This window comes from Microtus oregoni, unplaced genomic scaffold (assembly GCF_018167655.1).
Source record: "Microtus oregoni isolate MIOR12 unplaced genomic scaffold, Mior012 000005F_ref0000423, whole genome shotgun sequence".
NCBI classification, from domain to species: Eukaryota; Metazoa; Chordata; class Mammalia; order Rodentia; family Cricetidae; genus Microtus; species Microtus oregoni.
In genome coordinates, this window is record NW_024543064.1 from 7,652,859 (window position 1) to 7,676,201 (window position 23,343).

The 23,343-nt window shown below is 46.8% G+C and overlaps 1 protein-coding gene across 2 annotated transcripts in view; it reads left to right on the top strand.

Annotated features, from left to right (window-relative positions):
* The window catches only part of LOC121448176 (peroxisomal membrane protein PEX14-like), a 138,426-nt gene that overhangs the window by 10,345 nt on the left and 104,738 nt on the right, over positions 1-23,343 (top strand). For both annotated transcript variants that reach the window (XM_041651967.1, XM_041651969.1), the window contains exon 2: positions 13,248-13,295. In XM_041651967.1, coding sequence (XP_041507901.1) covers positions 13,248-13,295 — 48 coding nt within the window. The remainder of the gene's footprint in view (positions 1-13,247; positions 13,296-23,343) is intronic.

The following is a 23,343-nucleotide window of genomic DNA, read 5'->3' on the forward strand; positions in this document are numbered from 1 at the left end:
ACCAGTCTAGCCTTGAACTCAGAGAGATCCATTTGCCTCTGCCATCCAAGTGCTAGGATTAAAGGCGTGTGCCACCACCGCTTGGTCTAGGGGGTTATTTTTAATTTTAATTATTTGTTCTTACATTTATTTTTTGATGTGTGCTATAGCATGTATGCAGAAGTCATAGGACAACTTTTAGGAGTCAGTTCTCTCCTTCCACCATGTGGGTTCTAAGGCTGGAGCTTGGATCATCAGGGTTGGTGGTGAGCACCTTTATCCGCTGAATCATCTTCTCTCCAGCCTTACTTATTTTTCTGAGACAGGCTCTCATGTCCTCGAACTCATTAGATAGTGGGGAATGGTTTTGGACCTCGGATCCTCTTGTCTCCACTTCTCGACTGCTGGAGGAATTACAAGGCTGTATTCTGTGATGGTTTATACAGTGCTGGGGATGGAACCTAGGGCTTCCTGTACACTAGGCAATCACTCTGCTAATCGAGCTGCATGCCTGTGTGCTCCCTTCCTGCCCCTTCACAATTTTTTCATTTTAGATTTTTAAATAAACATTTATTTATCAGTGTGTGCGTGTGTATCTACATGCATGTGATGGTCAGAGAACAACTTGCAGGATAGTATTGGCTCTTACCTTTCACCGTGTATGTCCTGTGGGATCAGACTCAGGGCTTCAGATTTGGTGGCGGGTGCCTTTGTCCCCTGAACCATCTCACTGGATACCCCCCACACCCCTTTTGGTGTGTGCCTGTTGTAAACCATCCACCCCCTGTATGTGGTATGTCTGTGTCTACTTCCATCTCCCGATCTTCCTGCCTCCATCTCCTGACTGATGCCTGGGTTAAAGCAGGCAGGACAGCATCTGGCTGGCTATTTCTTTCCCGCTTCTTCCTCCTTTTAAAGGTATCACTTTATTTAAGTTCTTGATGGGAAATTTGGAATGCTACTTGGTAAGGGTAAATTTTATTGTTAAAGTGGAGATGAGTTGTACAGCTGGAGCTGAGGACTAGCCTCGACTCCTGTGCCTTTCTGATGACCTCGCTGCTCTGTAGTCATGTGGAAGATCGAATCTTCCCAAGGGTCTGACTTATTTTTTTTTTATTTACTTTTATTTTGTGTGTATTAGTGTTTTACCTGTGTGTATGTCTGTATGAGGATGTTATCTTGGAGTTATAGACAGTTGTAAGCTGCCGTATGAATGCTGGGGTTGAACTTGGGACCTCTGGATAGAGCAGTCAGTGCTCTTAACCACTGAGCCATCTCTCCAGAAGATGGTGTTCTAACTTTCATGACTTTTCCTTTTTAAAAATTACATTTTTTCATATCTGAGTCTGCATGTGTGTATGTGTAGCATGTGTGTTCTGGAGCACGTGGAGGCTTGAGGAAGGCAACAGGTCCCCTGGGACTGGAGTTACAGGTGGTTGTGGACCACCATGTGGGTGCTAGGAACCAAAGCCAGTTCCTCAGCAAGAGCCACAAGTGCTCTTAACCACTGACCCACCTCTCCAACCCCAGCTCTTCTTGAAATATCAATATAGCATCTGGGAAGAGTTTCATGGTGCCAGACTATGTTTATGGAGGTGGTGATGATGGACATTGGGTGTGTGCTGTGCAGAACTTACCCACGGGAAGATGTCCTAGCAAGTCAGCTGCTGCCTGGCTGTACAGGAAACCCCCTTTCTTCCCTCATAGCCCCATGACGATGACCAGACAGGTCCCTCGCTCAGTTTCTCACTTGGTGATTGCAAGGATTACCCACCCTACTCCGTGTTCAGCCATCTTGAGTAGGACAGTGTTTGGGCATCTTTGCAAAGCTCCCTTGTGGGTACCACCATTCTTGGCATGACCAACTGATTTGGTGACAGTAGTAAGAGTCTTTCTTTTCCATCACGTATTTAATGGCTAAGGGCCACCTCTCATGCATGGCCTTTTGGAACACGTGCCAGTTCTGAGGAGAGTCGGGCTTTGCCTGGCTGGGTTGGGTTTCCTTTTCTGGCCTCAGCGGCCTCAAGCTTACTCTTTTTAACTGCTGGAGAAAGACATGCGCCTGCTTGTCTTCTTGCTCAGCTTTATCAGACATTTTATGAGATGAAAGCACAAGAGCGTTTATCTTTTGTTTGTTTTGTCAGGGTCTCTCTATGTCTCCCTGTCTGGCCTGGAACTCCCATCTGCCTGCCTCTGCTCACGAGTTCTAGGATCAAGGGTGTGTATTACCATGCCCGGCCTGTTTGAAATACAGTCTTTACTATATTCATTCATTCATTCATTCATTCATTCTTCTCTCCTTCCTTCCCTCTCTGCCTCCCTCTTTCTCCTTCACTTCTTTCCTTATCTTTCTCTCTCTCTCTCTTTTTGTGCTGGAGACTGAACCTAGGCAGGCTCTGTACCCCTGAGCTATTGTCCCAGCTCTTTTTTTTTTTTGAGACAGGGTTTCTCTGTGGCTTTGGAGCCTGTCCTGGAACTAGCTCTGTAGACCAGGCTGGTCTCGAACTCACAGATATCCGCCTGCCTCTGCCTCCCAAGTGCTGGGATTAAAGGCGTGCGCCACCTTTTTTTTTTTTAAAGATTTATTTATTTATTATGTACACAGTGTTCAGGCCAGAAAAGGGCACCATATCTCATTACAGATGGTTGTGAGCCACTGTGTGGTTGCTGGGAATTGAACTCAGGACCTCCAGAAGAGCAGTCAGTGCTCTTAACCTCTGAGCCATCTCTCCAGCCCCTAATTCTTTACTTTTTATTATGAAATAGGGTCTTTCTCACTCTCCCCTAGACAGTCCTTGAGCTTGTGATTTTCCTGCTTTGAATACCTGTGATCACTAATATACCTGAGCTACCCGGCTGAAAACTAATGTCTTGACGCTTCTGTTGACAAATTCATTCCTCCCTCCCCAACTCCTTCCCTTCCAGTTGTATCCATTTGTGAAAGACAGCTTAGTCAGCTAGAGTTCTACCTTGGCAGCCCTGTTGGGGGTGATTGACAGCTACATTCTGTTACGTTGTAGCTCGGATGGCTTCTGAAGTCTCCCTCCAGTCATGGCCGATCCTGGGTGGTCTTGGGCAATGTTCTTTTTCTCAGATTTCTTTTTTTTTTTTCCTCAGATTTCTTGTAAGATTTTTTTTCTTCATGTGTTGTGAGCTCTGATTTCCTTAAGTGCTTTGTGTGTGCTCTGCTTGGCACTTGTCAGGTTTGTCCTGGACTTGCTCTCTGTGCTTATGGTTTTGTTTATACTTGGAAAATTTTCAGCCATTATTTCTTCACTTTTTTTTCCTGCCTCACTATTTTTTGTTGTTCTATAATAAAATATGTGTTATGATATTTGATAGACCACAGTTCTGACTGATCATTGAGACTCATTTTTCTTCATTGTTTTTTTTTTAGTCCTTCATTTTGTTTAGTTTTTTCCCTGTTTTTAAGTATACTTTCTTTTTCTTGTCGTTGCTGTCTGTCCATCCTCCCTCTATTCCCCCTTTCTTTTTTAAAAAGATTTATTTATTTATTATCTATACAATGTTTTTTTCTGCCTGCATGTGTCCCTGCGTGCCAGAAGAGGGCACCAGATCTCATTAAAGGTGGTTTTGAGCCACCATGTGGTTGTTGGGCATTGAACTTAACCTCTGGAAGAACAGTCAGTGCCCTTAACCACTGAGCCTCTTTCTTTTTTCAAAACAGTTTTCTCGGTGTAGCCCTGGTTTGTCCTGGAACTCACTCCGTAGACCAGGCTGGCCTTGAACTCAGAGATCTGCTGTGCCTTTATCTCTTGAGTGCTAGGATTAAAGGCGTGCGCCACCATGCCTGGCCCTGTTGTTATCATTTTAAAAATCTTTATGTGTGTTCATGTGTTGTATTTGTGTGTTTAGACACTTTTGTGTTCTATGTGGTCACCAGAGGAGGATGTTTGTCACACTCCATCTTATTCCCCGAGACAGGGCCTGGAGCCAGGCTGGCGGCCAGCAAGCCCCAGGGAACCTCCTCTTTCCATTCTCGACAGTAGTACAAGTAGATCCTATTGCCAGCATTTTTATAGGAGATGTGGGGATGTGAACTCAGGTCCTCATCTTGAGTGTCAAGCACTGAAACAGCTCTCCGGCTCCTTCATTTTCATTTTATTCTTTGGTATTTTTCTTTTTGATTCTCTTCTGGAGTTTGGCAGGACTAGAAAAAGTTATTGGGCCGTTTGGTGGCGATGCAGCTTATGGCGGGCAGCTGGGATTTGGTCTCACAGTGGAGAACTGCTCATGTTGGCGAGACTAGAGGTGAGCTCATCCACCTTCACGGTCTCTGAGGAGGGGGCGGCACAGGTGCCACCATAGCATGACAGCCCCTGCTCTGGTCAGCATTGAGTGCCACGGTGGGAGCCCTAGCACAGCCTGCTACCAAAGCTCTTTAGGGTCACTGCCACTCACAAAGGACTTATTTTTACTTTATACAACGCTTCATATCCAGAAGAGCTATTTTATTTTTATGCCTTATTTAAAAAAGATTTTTTTCATGTATGTGAGTGTTTTACCTGTATTTATGTATGTGCAGCCTGTCCCTGCAGTGTGGGAAGGTTGGGGAGGGAGGTCAGAAGGTGGCATCATCAGATCCCCTAGAACAGGACACAGGATAGGTGTGAGTTACCATGTGGATGCTGGGAACTGAACCACAGTCCTCTGTAAGAGCAACAAGTGTTCCTAACCACTGAGCTGTGTCTCCAGTCTCCAGTACATGTTTTTCTGTATGTACTTGAATATAACTATTGGTGTTCATTTATTCTCCCCCTTCCTTTCTGTCCCCTTCCTGGTCTCCTCCTTCCCTCCCCCTTTCCCTCCCCCTCTCCAGGGTCTTTGTAGCCCAGGCTGTCTTTGAGCTTTCTGTGTAGTAAAGTCTGGTCTTGAACTCCTGGTCCCCCTGCCTTCACCTGGAATGACTAGCCTTTGAGCACCATGCCTAACAGGGTTTTGATGGGGTGCTGGCTATTGTAAATTTTACCTCTACTGTTGTGACTTTTATGTTCAGGATCTGGACTTTTTCATTGTTTGTTTTATTTTTTGAGACAGGGTTTCTCTGTGTAGCCTTGGCTATCCTGGAACTCACTCTGTAGACCAGGCTGGTCTCAAACTCACAGAGATCTTCCTGCCTCTACCTCCCGAGTGCTGGAATTGGTGTGCGCCACTACCATCTAGCAATTTTGTATATTTTTAAAAAGCAAATTACTATGAATTTATTTAGTGTGTGTATGTGTTTGTGTGTGTGGAGGTCAGAGGACTTGCAGGAGTTGGTTCTCTCCTTCTGCCCTGTGGTCTGGTAATCGAGCTCAGGTTGTCAGGGTTGGTAGCAAGCATCCTTTCCCGCTGAACTTCAGTTTTCGTCTTTGGTGGGGTTTTTGCTTGTTTGTTTGAAACAGGGTCTTGCTATGTAGCTTAGGCTGGCCTTGAACTCAGGATCTGTCTAACAGCTCCTTGAATGGTAGTATTACATGTGTGCACACACTGGGCTGGAATTTGTGGTCATTAAAGAATGTTGGGCTTTGTTCTGAAGGGGAGGTTGTGATTCTTTCAAGTCCTGCTCTCCTCCTCTTCTTCCTCTTTGTCTCTTTCTTTGCCTAAGTGGATCTGTGTGCTAGAATCAAGCCCAGAAGAGGGTATCAGATGCCCTCTTCAATTGCTCTGCCTAGTCTTTTGAAGCCTGGTGTCTTCTAACCCTGTGCTGGAAAGCAGCAAGCCCCAGTGATCCTTCAGTCTGTCTCTGTCCCCTCAGAGCTGGGGTTACAAGTCTTTGTGCACCTGGCTTGTTACAGCGTGATTGTACATGTGCTCTTAACCACTGAGACATTGCCCCGGCCCCTCGAATCCTTTTTTTTTAAGGTTTGTTAGAGTAGCTTTTGCTCTGGGAATAGCTTGACAGCATCCCTGCCCTGGATGAAGATTTTTCAGGTGTCTATGGAATTCCCTGAGTAAGCAGGGCAGTGTATTGTGACAACTTGGGGTCCAGAGCCCTGTGAGCACCTGAGAGCTCTCATAGCTCCTGTCTCACCTTTTTTTTACCCACCTTCGTGGTGGACTTTCACCATGTGTGTGCACAGATTGTAGTGATGAACAAAGTTTCAAAGAAAATTCCATGTGGATTTCTGGAACTTTCTTTCTGCAAAGCTTTTTTTGGAACTCGTCCTGCCGCTTTTGTCTGTCTTGGCCTCCCTGAAATCTGGTCTCTGACTCCTCAGCACACTGACTGCCATGCTGTGCTGGGCTTCCTCTTCTCTCTCTGGAGTGTGCCCCATGGCGGGAAGCCAGGGTGGTGTCAGGGCACAGACCCTTGGTGGTGTTCTGTATCTGTCGCAGGAGTGTATTCTGCAAGCATCCCACCTGGTGGGAGACTAAACCCGAGTCTCCCTGGTGCTCCGTCGCAGCTGGAAGTGGAGAGCCAAGGGCTGGCCTGATAGGACCGTTTATCTCCTCCTCTTGAGTAGATGTTGCAGAATCATTCCCACGGCGAGGCAACTGAGGCTCAGCTTGGCCGAGCAGCCTGCCCAGTCACTCAGCTGTTAGTGCCCAAGTTTGCACAAGCCCTTTCCATATGCCACACTGCCTCAAGAGAGTTTGTGGATTGGCTCTTCTTTCCCCGGCAAAGGGCTGTTTATATGGACGGCTTAGTACGTATGCAGAGTGACACTGACTTACACTCACAGACTGCTCAAGTTCATGAACCCTTTGCGGTTGGCCTTTGCTGTGCAGTGAGGTGAGTACTTGGCAAGCTTCCCAGAAGGGGAAAGTCACCCCTCCACAGCAGGGGTGAGGGCACACCTTTGTCTCTGTGAGCTACAGCTTCCCTCTCTTGCACTGTGTTCTTTCATTTATTTATTTATTTATTTATTAATTTTTTTTTTTTTTGTGTGTGTGGTTTTTCGAGACAGGATTTCTTTGTAGCTTTGGAGCCTGTCCTGGAACTAACTCTTGTAGACCAGGCTGGCCTCAAACTCACAGAGATCCACCTGCCTCTGCCTCCCGAGTGCTGGGATTAAAGGTGTGCGCCACTACTTCTCGGCAGCTCTTTTTATTTATTTATTTATTTTTTACTTAAAATATTTGTGTGTGTGTGCGCACACATGCTCAAGCTCATATCTGCATATAGATGTGTGCATGCAGAGGCCAGAGATCCACCATGGGTATTACTGTTCAGGAGAACAGCCATCTTGATTTCTTTTTTTTTTTTTTTGAGATCAGGTCTCCCACTAGGTTAGGCTAGGCTGGGTGGCTAGTGAGTCCTAGTAGACAGGATTGAATTCTCCTGCCCCCACCTCCCAGTACTAGGATTATAAACCTACACCACCACTGCCAGATCTTTTACTTGAGTTCAGGGGATGAAACTCAGGGCCTGAGACTTGAGCATCAAACATGTTACTGACCTAGCCATCTCCCCAGGCCCCTAACTTTTGCTTATTGAAACATGGTCTTATGTAGCCCAGACTGGCCTCAAATTCAATACGCAGCTGAGGCTGGCCTTGAACCCCTGATCCTCCTGCCCCCACCTTTCAGGAGCTGGGATTGATTATACATAGATCATCATATCCTGCTAACTTAACTTTTAATTATTAGTTAATGAATCAATTTGGAGACAGGGTCTTATTATGTAGTCCTTGCTAGTATAGAACTGGCTCTGTAGATCAGGCTGACCTCAAATTCATAGACTATGCTTACTTACCTTTGTCTCTTGCGTACTGGGATTAAAGCATGTGCTGTACCCAACTATCTCCCCCACCCACCCAGATGGGGTTTCTGTGTGTAGTACTGGCTGTCCTGGAACTTGCTCTGTAGACCAGCCTGGCCTCAAACTGCCCGCCTCTGCCTCCCAAGTCCTGGGATTAAAGGTGTGTGCCACCACTGCACCACTGTCCAGCTATACCTAGCTATTTTTTCTTTTCTTTTCTTTTCTTTTCTTTTCTTTTCTTTTTTTTTACTAAATTTTATTTATTATGTATATAGTGTTCTGGGCACCAGATCTCATTATAGATGGGTGTGAGCCATCATGTGGTTGCTGGGAATTGAACTCAGGACCTCCGGAACAGCAGTCAGTTCTCTTAACCTCTGAGCCATCTCTCCAGCCCTTTTTTTGCTTTTTCGAGACAGGGTTTCTCTATAGCTTTGGAGCCTGTCCTGGAATTCGCTCTGTAAACCAGGCTGACCTTGAACTCACAAAGATTCCCTGCCTCTGCCCCCTGAGTGCTGGGATTAAAGGTGTGCATCACCACTGCCTGGCCACCCAGCTGTTTTTTTTTGTTTGTTTGTTTTTAAATTTAATTTTATTATTTCTTAAGGTTATTTATTTATTTATTTATTTATTATGTATTCAGTGTTCTGCCTGCATGTATGCCTGCAGGCCATTACAGATGGTTATGAGCCACCATGTGGTTGCTGGGAATTGAACTCAGGACCTTTGGAAGAGCAGGCAAAGCTCTTAACCACTGAGCCATCTCTCCAGCCCCTACCCAGCTGTTTTGAAATAGTGTTTGTGTGTATATGTGTGTGTGGGGGGCTGTGTGTGTGTACACTTGCTTGAGTTTATTTTCTTCTTCCACCACGTGGGTCTGTGGGTCTTAGGTCTCCAGGCTTGTCAGTAAGCACCTTTGATGGAGAAAGGTCATTGGTTAAATAAAAAGAAACTGCTTGGCCCTCATTGGTTAGAAGATAGGTGGGAGGAGTAAACAGAACAGAACGCTGGGAGGAAGAGGAAGTGAGCTCAGACTCCACAGCTCTCCTCTCAGGAGCAGACGCCTCAGAGAGACACCATGCTCCCAGCTCCCAGGCAGACGCACACGATGAAGCTCCGACCCAGGATGGACATAGGCTAGAATCTTCCCGGTAAGCGCACCTAGGGGCGCTACACAGATGATTAGAAATGGGCTAAATTAATATGTGAGAATTAGCCTAGAAGAGGCTAGATAGAAATGGGCCAAGCAGTGATTAAATGAATACAGTTTGTGTGTTGTTATTTTGGGCATAAGCTAGCCAGGCAGCCGGGGTGCTGGGGACGCAGCCCCGCCGCCCATATTACTACACACCTTTACCTGCGTCTTCAGGCATGGTGGCAAGTGTCTTTACTCTGCCATCTCATTGACCCCAACTTCGTATTTTTTTTAAAAGCCCTCTTAATCCTTTGCTTTCTTCCCATCCCAACATCCCTATTCTGACCTCTAAGGGTCCTTCCTGAGTTGGGTTCACAAGAGCTTCCTTCTTAAACCTCTGCTGTAGACCTCAGTCGGTGGGTTATAAGCCTTCTCTCTCTTTTGTTTAAAACTGTGGATATTTTGAAGAGTTCCAGAGTCAAGTTAGAATTTAGTGTGCAGGGATCTTTTTTCAGGCTATCACTTAAAGTGGTAGATCTAGGGGCAGGTATTAAAAAACATTGGACATTTTGCAAAGACGGGACTAGGCTGGGTCTGTCCAGTTTGGGCAGGCTGTGAACTGCTCTGCTCTTTGCTCATCTTCCAGGTGCTACCTGGAGTGGGAGTTAAGATGCCTGTGTGAAGAGGTGAGAGTGGTCAGGATTCCCCAGGGGTTCAGAGGGTATTTGGGGTAGAATAGTTTTGTATTGGCTGCTTGTCATTAAATACCAGTGGAGCGCTGGAGTCAGAAAGGCCTTCACATGTGTCTGAATGTCCTTTGGGAGTGACACTGTCCCATAACAGATAACTGGGGTCCACAACATTAAAGTAAGGGTCACATTCGTATTTGGTTCTGGGGAAAGATACAGCCCTGGTTGGTGCTTGCTTCCTTTGGGCTTGTATATACCAAGTAGTTCCTTTGTTTTAATTATTTAAGTAAAGAATTTTAGTATAGGCATAATGGTGTACACCTATAATCCCAGTACTTGGTAGAGGCAGGAGGAGGATCATGAGTTTCAGGTCTGCCTGGGCTACATAGTGAGACTATCCAAAGAAATAACGGTGTATGTGGGGGGGGGAGGCAGGTGGTGGTGGCACACGCCTTTAATCCCAGCACCTGGAGACAGAGGTAGGTAGGTAGACCTCTGTGAGTTCGAACCCACCCTGGTCTACAGAGTGAGTTCCAAGACAGTCAGGACTACACAGAGAAACGCCGAGAGGAGAGAGGGAGAGGGAGACGGCTTAAATACTAAAGATGTTTGTGTTCATTTTAAACTTTTATGTATGTGTGTGTGCATGTGCCTGAGCTCCCACGCACTTGCATGCGGAGGTTAGAGGGTAACTTGTGGGAGTTGGTTCTTTCTGTTGTGTGGGTTCTGGGGATTGAACTCAGGTCTTCAGATGTGGTGGCAAATGCCTTTATTTGCTGAACCACATCACTGGTGTTTGTTTTGTCTGGTCAGGTAGGCTACATTATTATTTATGGGGTAGCATTAAATTAAGGCTGCTGCTTAATGAAATATGATTGAAACAATTTGATTATTTCATTTAGTTAGGCATGTGCAAATCCCTATGATACTACTGCTTGCTGAGTTATGTGACCTCCTTTGCTTTCCTTTCTTCCTCAGCAATAATTCTGTATAGTTAGTGTGAGAATTAAGTGAAGAAAGCTAAATGAATGTTAGCACTCAGAGTTAGTATCTGCCAGTTTCACTGAAGGAAGCATTCAGGAGGAGGATGAATTTGGATGTGTAATCCACTGTGAGCTAGTGACTGAGAGCAACTGTTCTGTTTGTTTATTGAGAATTGACCTTAGGACCTGAACTTCACAGTGAACTTCACCTTGGTCCCTTTGCTCTCCTTCTTCTCCCCTCTCTGCTCCTCCCCTCCCCTGTCCCTTGTCTTCCCTGCCCCTTTTCTTGACTCCTCCCCCTTTTCCTCCCCCCCCCCCTTTTTCTTTTTGAGACAGGGTCTCACGCTGTATTGACTTAGAAGTTGGCCTCTAATTCATAAGCTTCTGCTTTAGCCTCCTGAGTACTGGGATTACAAACTTGGCCACCACATTCAGTTTCTTTGTTTAAAAAAGTTTTAAGTCAGGCTTGGTGGTCCACACCTTTAATCCCATGCAAAGGCTGGTAGTTTGAGGCCAGCCTGGTCTACAGAACTTCTTCCAGGACATCCAGGGGCTATTGGCTACACAAGACAAACCCTGTCTCATAAAAAAGGTTAAACGTTTTGTTTATTTATTTATCTGTGTGTGAGTATATGCCCATATGTATGCCTGTGTACTACATGTGTCTGTGGTGCCCTTGGAAGGCAGAAGAGGACATTGGATCCCCTGAAAGTGGATCCAATTTCACAGGTAGTTGTGAGATACCATGTATATGCTGGGAACTAAATCCTGGTCCTCTGCAAGAACAGCCAGCGTTCTTAACCACTGAGCCATCTCTCCAGCCCCTCAGCTTCTTTTCTTGGTGCCATATGAGTGTAACGGGGAAAACTGACCTGATCAAGGATGCCTTAAAAAGAATTCATCCTGAGGAAGTGCCGTAGCTGGCTCTGCAGGGGGCTCATGTGTCTGGGAGGAGAGGAAGGCACAATCTGTGCAAAGTCCCTTGAAAGAAAGCACAAGCCGTGGCTGTTGTGGACAGAGCTTGAGTTTGGCACCACGTGAGACCTGAGATGTGGTTAGGATAGACGTGAGGCTTCCAAGACTGCACCGAGGGGTTTTTTCTTGTCTTCTGAGAGCAGTGAGACGCTATTGATGATGTTGCTTATGGGGGTGGATGAGTGAGTAAGTAAGGGGGCTGATTGAGTTTTCCTTTATAATGGTTTGCTTTTTGTGTTGTGGAAAGTGAGTTGGAAGAGAGCCAGCACGAATCCAGGTAAGCTGATTAGAAAGCATTTACAGTGGTCCAGGCAAAGGATTCTGGAAGCTTGTACCAAAGTGATGGCAGGAGAGATAAATAGAAGTTGAGGGTTGACTCCATGGCTGTTTAGAAGGGAGGACTGGCAGGAGGAGAGAGGGGACCTTTAGGGAGGGGAGCGCTTGAGAAAAGCAGTCCAGCAATGGTGGAGTCAGGGCAGTCTGTCTTGAAGGTCTAAGGGGAGCAGGAAGGAGGTCAGAGATCTAAATGTGTGAGCTTTTGGTGCCTGGGAGCCTGGGAAGATGGCAGGGGGAAGAGTAAGGTCACTCAGGTATGAGGGTGTGCCTCCAGTTAGTTGCACGCTGCCTGCACTTTCTAGTCTTGGGATAGTGGAGCTCTTAGGGTAGGACTCTGGATGGAGAGAGGCATCAGAGCCTTCATCCAGCAGAGGCCTCGCCACTGTGTCAGGTACCTTCTGTGTGGTGGCAGACAGCCGTGAAGTGACAGTCGTTAGGACTCTTTGCTCTCCCAGCCTCTGCCCTGTTCATAGGAGACCTGGAACAGACCGTCTGATTAGCTGGGAGGGTTTGGAGGCCAACTCCTGGGACACTCGCATTAGCTGCACTTGTCTGGACATTATCTGTAGAAAATTGGCAATTGACTCTAACATCAGTAACAGTAAACTGGCCGCAGCTTGCTCAGACAGGCTGCTAGTCATACCCTTCTGGAGGTTTGTGTCTTGCCTCACCCCTACTCTGAATTTCGGTCAGTGCAGTAACAGGTCGAAGGTGTGAAAGAAAGGCTGTGGGAATAGATGGGAGCCTGGCCATCTGTCACAGTGCTTGCTCATGGATTTCTCTCTCAGACCGTCACTAGATTATTTCCATGAAAGACTTAACCCTAGTGCGGGTTCATTGTGATGGGCAGTCCTGAACCAGCGTAGTGGCTCGTGGTGGTATGTTTGTGGAATGTCCCTTTGATCCCAGCACTTGGGAGGTTGAGGCAAGAGGACCAGGAGTTCAGAGTTGCGCTCAGTTACACAGTGAGTTTGAAGTCAGCTTTGGTTACTTGGAGACCCTAACACAGACACAAAACAACCCAAGGAAAGCAGCACTTGACTCCAGGTAGAGAAAAACCCATAGTATGGGTAGCTAATGCCCCCCTGTGGCTGCCTTTGGTTCTGCACGTTCTCGCTGCTCTGTCGTTCACTCTAGCTGGGAAGGTGGTAAGAAGAAATGGTAGGTTCCCCCTTAGACCTTTCTCTGGTCTTTATTTTGTCATGGCCCCGTCTGCTTGCTTACATATGATCCTAAAGTCCTCCTGGGCAAAAGCAAGCCCTGGTTGTGAGGGTCCATGACAGCGAACCCACAGTTTCTGCATTTCCTGGCAAATTTTGCCATACAGCAGTCCATGAAGAACAGAGAAAGACTTGTGTGCAGTGCTTGGAAGCAGCACACCTTTGTTTTTCTGCTGTCCATTGGGTGGCACTGTGATCTTAGTTTTGTTTCTGTTTTCTCTGCAGCCAAGCTCTTCTCCGGGAAGTGAAAAGGTGGTACCCCGAGACCCACTGGTAAGTACGAACGCTGTGTGAGTGTCAGGGAGCCTGATGAACCCAACTCCTCCCAGCAGCATCCCAGTACATGTTCCCTAGAGATGCCATGTCCCTGACTCTGGCCTCTGACTTGTGCTTAGTGGAAGGAATTAGCAAAACCTCTTTGTCTTTTTCTGGAACTGAGAGCACTGGAGCCCTGCAGCACTTTGCTTGCTGCTGATGGCAGAACTAGAGTGACACCTGAGGTTGCTGTGTGTCAGTGTCCGATCGTCAGGGACGGAAACAGCCGCTCTGTTTCTCAGTGAAGAGGAAGGGGTCTGGTCAGTGGTTGCTTGTGATAGGCATCACCCGTGGTATCCTAGACTCTGACAGGAAAGAGGCCTACTGAGTGCTGCATCACCCGTGGTATCCTAGACTCTGACAGGAAAGAGGCCTACTGAGTGCGGCATCACCCGTGGTATCCTAGACTCTGGATGGGAAAGAGGCCTACTGAGTGCGGCATCACCCGTGGTATCCTAGACTCTTGATGGGAAAGAGGCCTACTGAGTGCTGCATCACCCGTGGTATCCTAGACTCTGACAGGAAAGAGGCCTACTGAGTGCGGCATCACCCGTGGTATCCTAGACTCTGACAGGAAAGAGGCCTACTGAGTGCGGCATCACCCGTGGTATCCTAGACTCTGACAGGAAAGAGGCCTACTGAGTGCGGCATCACCCGTGGTATCCTAGACTCTGACAGGAAAGAGGCCTACTGAGTGTTGAAGGGCTTTTTCTTTTTCTCCGTTTTCTTAAACAAGGAGGCTCACACTCTATAATCCAGTCTATCCTTGAACTCACTAAGCAGCCATGCTGGCCTCAGGCTCACAACAGTTCTGCTACAGCCAGTCTCACAAGTGCTGGACTAAGAAGGCGAATGCTACTACATTCAGCTAAGTCACTCTCTTTGCAGAGTGTTTTTGCTTAGTGGTCTGAGCCAGAGTCCCTGTCCGCCTGCCCTGTTCTCACTGTTTGTCATTTCAGGACTTGATGTAAATCCTCTGGGCTGGGTAGTCAGACCGGTTCTGTACAAACCAGATCAGTTTTAGGGGTGCGCCAGCCTTTGGTTTAACTTTGCCAAGCCGTTCCTCTCTCAGAGTAGTGGTGACTGGTGGGCACAGTGCCAGGCTTTGTCTCCGCAGCCCGTGTTTTGCAGTCGTCCCTGCTTTCCCACTCTTCTCCTGGCCGAGTTGGAGGGATGATGTGAAGGCCTGGTATGAATAGGTCCAGGTTCTAGCATGTTCTGAGGCTTTCTAGGCAGCGGGTGAGATGAATCCGGCTGTGGTGCAGTTAGGCCCAGAGGACACAAGTACCTCTGAGACTTTTTGTGTCACCTTTTGTCACCAGTTATGGGCTCTCATATCAACATTTCTGTGTACCTCTTTCACTCTCTCGGCATTGCCTGCCCCTTCCTAGGATGCTTCACACTCCCAGGCGTAGGTGTGTCCTCCTTCCAAACCCTTCAGACTCAAGTCCAGACTGAGCACAGTGCTCTTTTTATCCCTGCTACTGTGGGCTTGTTTGAAACTTCCTGATTTGGCTCTCCATCCAAAGAAGTGAGGACAGGCTGTCTTTTGGGGGTACGACTGAGAAAGCTTTGGGCAGCCCAGAGTGTCTTACATTGGCTAACTCCTGGGAGTGGGGAGCCCCGCAGGCCTGTGCTGTGTGGGGTTCTGAATGTGGCTTCTTCCGCTGCACAGTGCATCTGCCTGTTGGTTGGTTATGTTATTTCTTTCTTTCCTGGGAGCCCCTGAGCAGTCTTCAAACCCTGGTAGCCTGTGATCGTCCAGAGTTCACACTCATTCTCTCCAGGCCAACGCTACAATTACCTTATATTTAATTAATATTTTTTTCTCCTCTTTACGTACTTACTGCATAATTGCTCAGAGGAAAGAAAACACATAGCAGCAATTTATATATATATAAAAAAAAACAATAATTAAAAAAAAACCCGAAATAAACTCCCATCTCATTTGGGCTGATCCTGTGAGTTGGGTAATTAGGGCCCTATTAAAAGGTAGACCCTTTCTCCTTCCCCCCCTTTTTTTATTAATTTTTTTATATTAAACTCCCACAGTCTCTCAGTCATGCCCTTATTGCTTTTGGCCAGCCATTTGCAGCAGCCTGATTAAATGAGGGCACCAGCCGAGTTGTATGGTCTTGTGTGAGCAACTCCTTCCTCTTGGGAATGGTGGCAGGAGGGTGGCAGGCAGAGGAGCCCACAGAGGCTTGCTTTTGGGGCAAGCCATGGGCACAGATTGAGTAGCAAGAAAGATCTTGGCTGCTGTGGACTGGTGGTGACTGGCTAGGTGGCCATCCTAGGGTGCTGGACAAGTGGGCATCAGCTCGGGCCCACAGCTCAGTACACAGGGCTGTGGTTGGGAAGCCTTGGTGCTCAGCTCCTTCGGCAGGGAGGGAGACGGTGCAAGCCCAGTGTGTCGGCTGCTTCGTGAGTGCTTAACTGCAGCACTGGAGAATAGACGATTACAAAATCAAACAGGCCTTGTTTTTAAGTAATTCGTGTATTTTATTTGGTGAAAAAAAGACATTTGTGTACATGAAACAATTAGCGAAAAGGGAGCACTGTCTGTAATTTTAGAAAGCAGCACAAAGTTGGGTATAATTTGGGCTGAGCTGCCTGCCTGGCTGGGAGTCGGAGAGGGTGCCTCATTCAGAGAAGGGGGAGCGTTGTCAATGGGAGCTTAGGGATAGTTTCTGAGGTATCTGAAGCTAGGTCTTGAGGACTATGATGATAAAATTATGTTTATTTTTAACTCATTGTAATTTTTCCTCCCAAGACAGAGTCTCACTATGTAGTTCTGGCTGTCCTGGGACTCATTCTGTAGACAGGCAGGCCTTGAACTCAGAAATCTACCTGCCTCTGCCTCCCTAGTGCTGGGATTAAAGGTGTGTGCTATTATGCCCCAGCTTGCTTGTGAATTTTGTACAAAATTCCTTAATGGTTGTTTTCTGGGCTCTGCATGGGAAGGATTAAACACAAGATGCTGAAGGCAGATAATTTTGTTTTCCAGAACTAGATGATCATTAGGGCTGTGGTTGTAGCTTAGTTGGTAGCCTGTCATGCGTGAAGCCTTGGGTTCCATCCCCAGTACGACGTGAAACAGGAGAGGTGGTGTATGCCTGTAATCCTAGCACTTGGGAGGTGAAGTTCAAGGTAAAGTCGTTCTTAGCTACATAGTAAGTTTGAAGCCAGTTTGAGCTAAATAAGACCTTGTCTTAAACAAAACAAAACAAAACAAAAAACAAATCGCCACTATTAAAAAAAACCTAGATGGTCATCTTAAAAATGGATTTATCTTTTATTTGGGGCATGTGCATGCGTGTGCACGCATGTGTGCGCATGTGAATGTGGGTGTGCACATGCTTCAGCACTGCTTGCGCTCTGTACAACAGAGATCAGCTTGGGAAGCTGGTTCTCCCCTCCTGCTGTGACTCTGGGGAGTAAACTCAGGTTGTCAGTCTGTGTGACAAGTGCTACCTGTTACCTGCCCTCTTGCTAAATCCCAGATGATCACTTTGAAGTAAACTTTTTCCTTATTAAAAACTACAATTCAGGCCTGGGTGTAGTGGCACACACCTTCAGTCCCAGCCAGCATTTGAGAGGCAGAGGCAGGTGGATCTCTGTGAGTTCCAGGACAGCAGAGTTGCTTCTCTTTCTCCACTCTGAGTTCTGCGGTGGAGTCTGGTTTGCGTGGGAAGCACTTTTACCCACTGAGCTGTCTCCCTTGTCCCAAGGGAGGAAATGTTGACAGCCCTCAGGAGGGTTGATGTCTGTCTTCTCTCAGGTGTGTTGAAAACAGCCTGTGGCTCTTCTGTTGAGCCAGGACTCTGGCCATGCATGTATGCCCATTCTGGGGCTCATACAGATCCCGCATCTGGTTCCCTGGACTTCTCTGAGAGCCGTTGAACACATGGCACACGCCTGTAATCTCAGCGAGAGACCGAGGCCAGCCTTGGACTGTGTGGTGAGAGCCGGTGCATGGGAAGCTCAGTGGTAGAGCACTTGTCTGCATATGTGACGCTGAATGACCGTGCGCCTGGCACAGCTCAGCTCTCATCTTGCCTGGATGCTGAAACTAGGCCTACGTACCTGAGATTTCCTTTTAGTCATCTGATTGCTGGCTGTTTGAAGTGATAAATACGGTTTAGTTTGCATATCTGTTCATTTGCCTCCATCTGTCTCAGTATCCAGCAGCATTATTGCTCCCCTGCTTTACCCAGGCCTGTGCTGGGTTCAATAGAGTTTCAGCTTCTTGGTCTTGGATACCAAATTCTCTCTAATGGGTGAGTTTCCTGCTGTCTTTGCTGCTTCTGGTCTGTAGGTCTAAGGGTTTTCCATTTATTTGTTTGTTTTGATACAGTGTCAGACTCTGTAGTTAAGGCTATATTCTTGGCTGGCCTCTTCCTGCTCCCGCCTCCCGAGTGCTGGGACCACAGGCGTGGATTACCCATTCTGCTGTTTTTGCTTTTGATCCTGTTCTCTGCATCTTTCCCCCAAAATAATCCAAAGAGGATAGTAAATTTCTACCTTGTCAGCTTTTCTAGATTAAAACTTTTTTTTTTTTTTAAAAAAATTTAAGATGGAATCTCTGTATAACCAACCATACCTGGCCTGAGACTTGCTATGTAGACCAGGAGAGGCTCAAACTCAGAGATCTGCCTGCCTCTGCTTACTGAGTGTTGGAGTTAAAGACATGTGCCACATGGCTCAGCTCAGCTCTTCTCCCCACCCTTCATTGTGTATGTGCTTACATGTGTCTACCATGTATGTGCCAGGCCTTGAGGAAACCAGAAGGGGGCACTAGCTCTTTTGAAACCGACTTACAGAAGTTGTGATCTGCTGTATGGATGGCTGGGAACGGAATTTGGGTCCTCTGCAAGAACAGCAAGTGCTCTTAACCACCAGACACCTCTCCAGCTCCTTCTCTTTGTTTTTGAAACCAATTCACCAGAGGCTGGTTATCAAAAGACCATTAATTCCAGGCTGTGGTGGCACAGACCTTTAATCCCAGCACTCAGGAGGCAGAGGCAGGTGGATCTCTGTGAGTTTGAGGCCAGCCTGGTCTACAGAATGAGTTCCAGGACAGTCTCCAAAGCTACAGAGAAACCCAGTCTTGAAAAACAAACAAACAAACAGACCATAACTATTTTGGTGAATCTAGGGAGCTTTTCTTTAAGAATGGCTATGGCTGTTGCCTGTCTTCTCCATCTCTAGGGTATTCCTGACAGTCTGCCTTGGGGTTGTGTCTTTTGCAGTTTTTGTGGTTGGAATACCTTGCTGCTGTACTAATTGGCAGGGTCAGCGGGAATAGGTGGTTCTTTTTTTTTACTCATCAGAACATTTTTGAAGGATGACATTCATATGCTCAATACATTTCTTTGTGCATACTCATGTATACATGTGTGTACATGCGTGTGTATAATAGCATAACAAATGTAGATATATTATAAAATTCAGATATTCTGTGGGAAAATTTGGTGGAGGTGGAAGCATTAAGGTGATCTCACTCAATAATCTCGGCTGGTCTGGAACTCATTATGTAGCCCAGGTTGGGCCTTGAACTAATGGCAATTCTCCTGCCTTAGTTAAAGTGCTAGAATTATAGGTATATGCCACCATACCTGGCATATATTTGTTTTTGATACATTTGCAAAAGTGTTTTACACATATGAGTAATGAAACCAGAAATGCGGGAATCTCAGGAAGTTGTCTTTCTTTCCAGAAAGGTAGTATGAATATGGCAGGGTTTACATGCTGGCTTGTCACTTCTTGCTTGCCTTTTTCTTGCACAGGAACCTCTGTCAGAATGTAGTGAATAGGGATGACACCAGACAGATAGTGCAAAATCCATTACTTTGTTTTTGTAAGCCCAGGCTGCCCTTGTTCTCATGATTCCTTGGCCTCAGCTGTCTGACTAGCAGAACTGCTACTGGCTGTATTTGCTGCTGAGAAACTCGGGAACAAGACCACGTGTAAAGCGTTTGCGGATGGGGCTCTCTCTCAGTGCCTCTTGATGGGGAGGCTGTCACCGTGTGATGAGCCAGGATAGGAAGACATGCTGGCTTCCCTCCTTTCCCAGGCTTCTCTCCTAAGTAGTCTAAAACCTTTAGTGAGGAAAATGTACCCTTTTACCACTAATGTTCACCCGGAGCAGCTCCGGGTGGGGAGGTGCCGGTGCTCCCTCTTCCTGACAGGTCTAGGAGGAACACTGGTTAGCTCTAAAGGCTGAAATGGATGAACTGGAAACAAGCCTCATTCCATTTCTGGGTGGCTCTAATCTCCAGGCCACTTACTGATTTTGAAATTACTGCCTCTTCCTGCTCCATCCTTCCTATTATAGTCTGAGGAGGTTTATGGAAAAGACTAGGCGGTGCCCTTCAGTTGTTTCCTCTTTCAGGTAGATGAGGAGGTTTTTTTTTCAGTTTGGAGGTATTCTTTTACAAATAATTATTAGATGAATCGAAACTCTTGGGGTAATAATTAGAGAAATGGCATTGAGACAGTTTTCACCTTTGTTTATGCTTTAGCTTCCTGGCTTTTCATGGTTCTATTTTGTGTTTGCTGTGGCTCCTGTAAGGAGAGGCCCTGCCCTGGAGATCACTGAACAGCGTTCTTATTTCGGAGCTGTAGGATCCACGGCTGGAGCGGTTGTATGTTTTTCTGAGGATACTAAGGGAGGTTTGTTTTTAATCTAGTCCCTACGCATTCTTTAAGAAGGACGCCTGTGGCCCCTTGCTCCTGCAGCTGGGGCTGTTTCTCAGCTGTTCCAGGAGTGCTGCTGAAGGTGGGCTCCATGCCTCTTACTGGGGCAGAGGGACATTCCAAAAATGCTTTTCCTTTGTTTAAAGTTGATCATTATCATACTTGAAAAATTGTTATATATAAATATCTTTTCGTGTGGCCTGTAGGGTGGCAAACAGAACTCATATAGCCCTCTGAAGAGCACTGAATACGCTGTTCTTAGGACAGCTGTGTGCCCCACATTTCCAGGATAATTTCCATTTAAAAATGTTTGAGCCCATTGTCAAACTACACAGACTGATTGGGCTTGAAAAATATGTCCCATAGTTAATCCCCTGTGCGTGGTGCAGAGCTGCAGGAAGATAAAGTGGTGCTTGGGAGAAGGACGTGTCTGCCGCCCTTCCCTCTTCCCTCCCAGCTCTCCTTTCTTTTATGGTTTGTAGTTATAACCAAGATTTATGCTTGTTGCTCCACAAATCTTCGCTCTGCCATTATGAGTTTGTCCGAGCAGGCTTGAGATGGGCTGACATTGAGTGATTCTGGAGGTAAATCTATCTAGGGGTACCCCTTGACAGTCGGAGGCAGAGAGGGGCTAACACATGGCCCCCAGTGGAGCGTGTTGAGGATGCATTGCCCTGTCGAGGAGATGCTTGCACTGCCACCTTTGCGACCTCTTGCCTGGAAGCCCCCGGGGCTGCAGCTCCTCTGTCTACAGTCTGGGGTGGTGCTCAGAGTGTTCCTTTTGCCAAGGGATCCTCCAGGAGGCCTCTCACTGCTGGTGTCAGCTGTGACTCAGCCAGTGAAGGGGATCTTTGGGTTAGGGCCTCTTTTTCTAGCCTTGTGTAACCAGGAGTTAGTACCAGCAGAATCCAGCTAGCAAGTTGACTGTCTAAATGGTTTCCTATTTTTCCACACTTCACTGGAAGTGGATTTTGGAGATGTTAACAGTTCTTCCCCTTTTCCTGTATTTTCCTTTTCCAGCTTTTTGTCTTATGTGCCTTTTTTTTTTTTTCTGCAATAGGGTCTTACCTTATAGTCCAGGCTGTCTTTGAACTTGTGATTCTCCTGCCTCAGTTTCCCATCATACCTGGCTTTTGCATGTACATTAAAATATTGTTTTGCATTTATTTATGTGTGTGTGTGTGTGTGTGTGTGTGTGTACATATGATTTGCCATGGCACGCATGTGGAGCTTGAACTTGTCATTCATTCTTGGTAGCAAATGTCTTCACTTTGGGCCTGTATGTACTTTTGAGAACTGCTACCGATCTCTTGTGAAATAAAGTAGGGTACCCTAAACATGTATTTCTTTAAAAGTGTCAAGAGCGTCTTCTGACGGCCTATAACTCAGTGGTTCTCAAGCTGTGAATCTTGGTCCCTCAGCGGGTGTTGAATGACCCTTTCACAGGGTCACTTCCATCAGAAAACATAGATATTTGCATTACAGTTCATAACAGTAGCAAAATTACAGTTATGAAGTAGCAATGAAAAAAAATTTGTGGTCGGGGTTACCACAACATGAGGGTATTAAAGGGTCACAGCATTAGGAAGGTTAAGAACCATTCCTTTCAGGCCTCCAGAACCTCATCTCCTGACCAGGATTTTCATGATGCAGGCTGGCCAGCTGATCCCATATTCTTCCTATCACTGACGTTGGCCAGCTTCTAGCCCTCCCCTGCCAGGTGTGCTTCTTATTGAGCAGTACTCTTTCGTTAACTGTGATACCAGTGGAGACAAAGTGAAGAAGATTCTACGGAGTGATGCATTCTGTAGAGACTAACGAGACCAAAATTTTCTATTAAAAATTCAGTTACTTGTGTGGTGAATGTGAACTAAGAAGATTGCCATCAAATTCAGCCTGGGACAATAAACACCAGGCTGAGACCATACGGATCCAGATGGATCCATGCTGCAGTTGCTTTTGTAATGTCTGTAGGCTCTTGCTTTGCTTTAGAAATGTGGAGGGTGTGTTGTGGGTGGGGTTTATTCAGGAGAGAGATGTCTGGGAACTCCAGTCTGTGGGCCCACACTCAAAGGAGAGGTCTTGGCTCCACATCAAAAGATTAGTGAATGACTGTACATTTATAGATTTTCAGTTAGTATAAAATGTTGAAGGTAAGTAGAGTAGGCTCCATTTTTAATGATTCTTCAATTTAACTGAAAAAGTTTCTTTTATTAACTGAGCAATTATTAGCTCTGATCTCATCGGCCAAGAGGGCTACTGTGTAGTTCTGTGGCCTCAGTGCCTGTTTCTTTATTTTCGTCTGGTTCAAGTCTCACACTCTGGTGAGGATTACCCTTCTGGTTTTCTAGTGAGGGACCTGAAGCCCAGGGCAATCAGACCTCCAGAGTGAGTGCAGTGGGCTGAGATTCAAAGTCTCAGGTGCTCCTGCTGAACTTGAGCGGATGGGAGCTGCAGATCTGGGCACAGTGTTGACTGGCGTGGTGCGGTGCGGCTCAGACAGGCTGTGGCAGGGGCTGCCTGCTGCTCTGTGCTTGCTGAGAAGCTGCTGCCTTGCTGTGCTCTCCCTGGTTGGAGTCTTCTGTGTGCATCTTCGCTGTTGGGAAGGCACCTATTAATTTATCACAGGTGATGTGCGCCTCCTCAGGCTCGGAGGAGGCGTCTGCACCCATGCACCTCACTAATGACAGGTTATGAGATCGAGGGAGATAATAGGATCTTTTCATCTGGTGTCTCTACGGAAGCTGCTACATCTCAGGTAGCTTCTAGGGGGCAGCAGCTGCCTGTTATTCCATCTCCTGCTGGCAAGGTCGGGCAAGCGAGCGCTTTGCTTCCTGACTCACAGGATCCTCCGGGAGTCACTGGAATCCACCTAAGTAAAGGAAACTCGATATCCAGGGCCCCGTTTCCCCTTTCTCTGCCCCTCAGGTGAATCCTTTATCTGTACCCCATCAGCATCCAGGCGTTTCCCCTGTCAGTTAGTGCAGTGGCCTTCATAGTCTTTGAAGATAAGAGAATCGAGATACCTTTAAGGGAGTGTAGTCTTTTTGTCGGCTCCTCCTTGCTGCCAACTGCTAGCCGTCAATAACCCACTTGAGCAGTGCTGTGAGCTTTGGAACCGTCTCCATGAGTCTTGTCTTACTCTAGTGAGAATACACTGTCATGTGTTCGATTACCTGCTTGCCTTGCAATCCTGGCAGCTTCAGAGGTTTCTCTAGAGTTCCAGACTGCTTCTGTCAGAAGCACACGGAGGGGAAAGCTTTGGGTTTGCCACTTGTTGAGACTTTAGAGTCAAAGACTGATTACT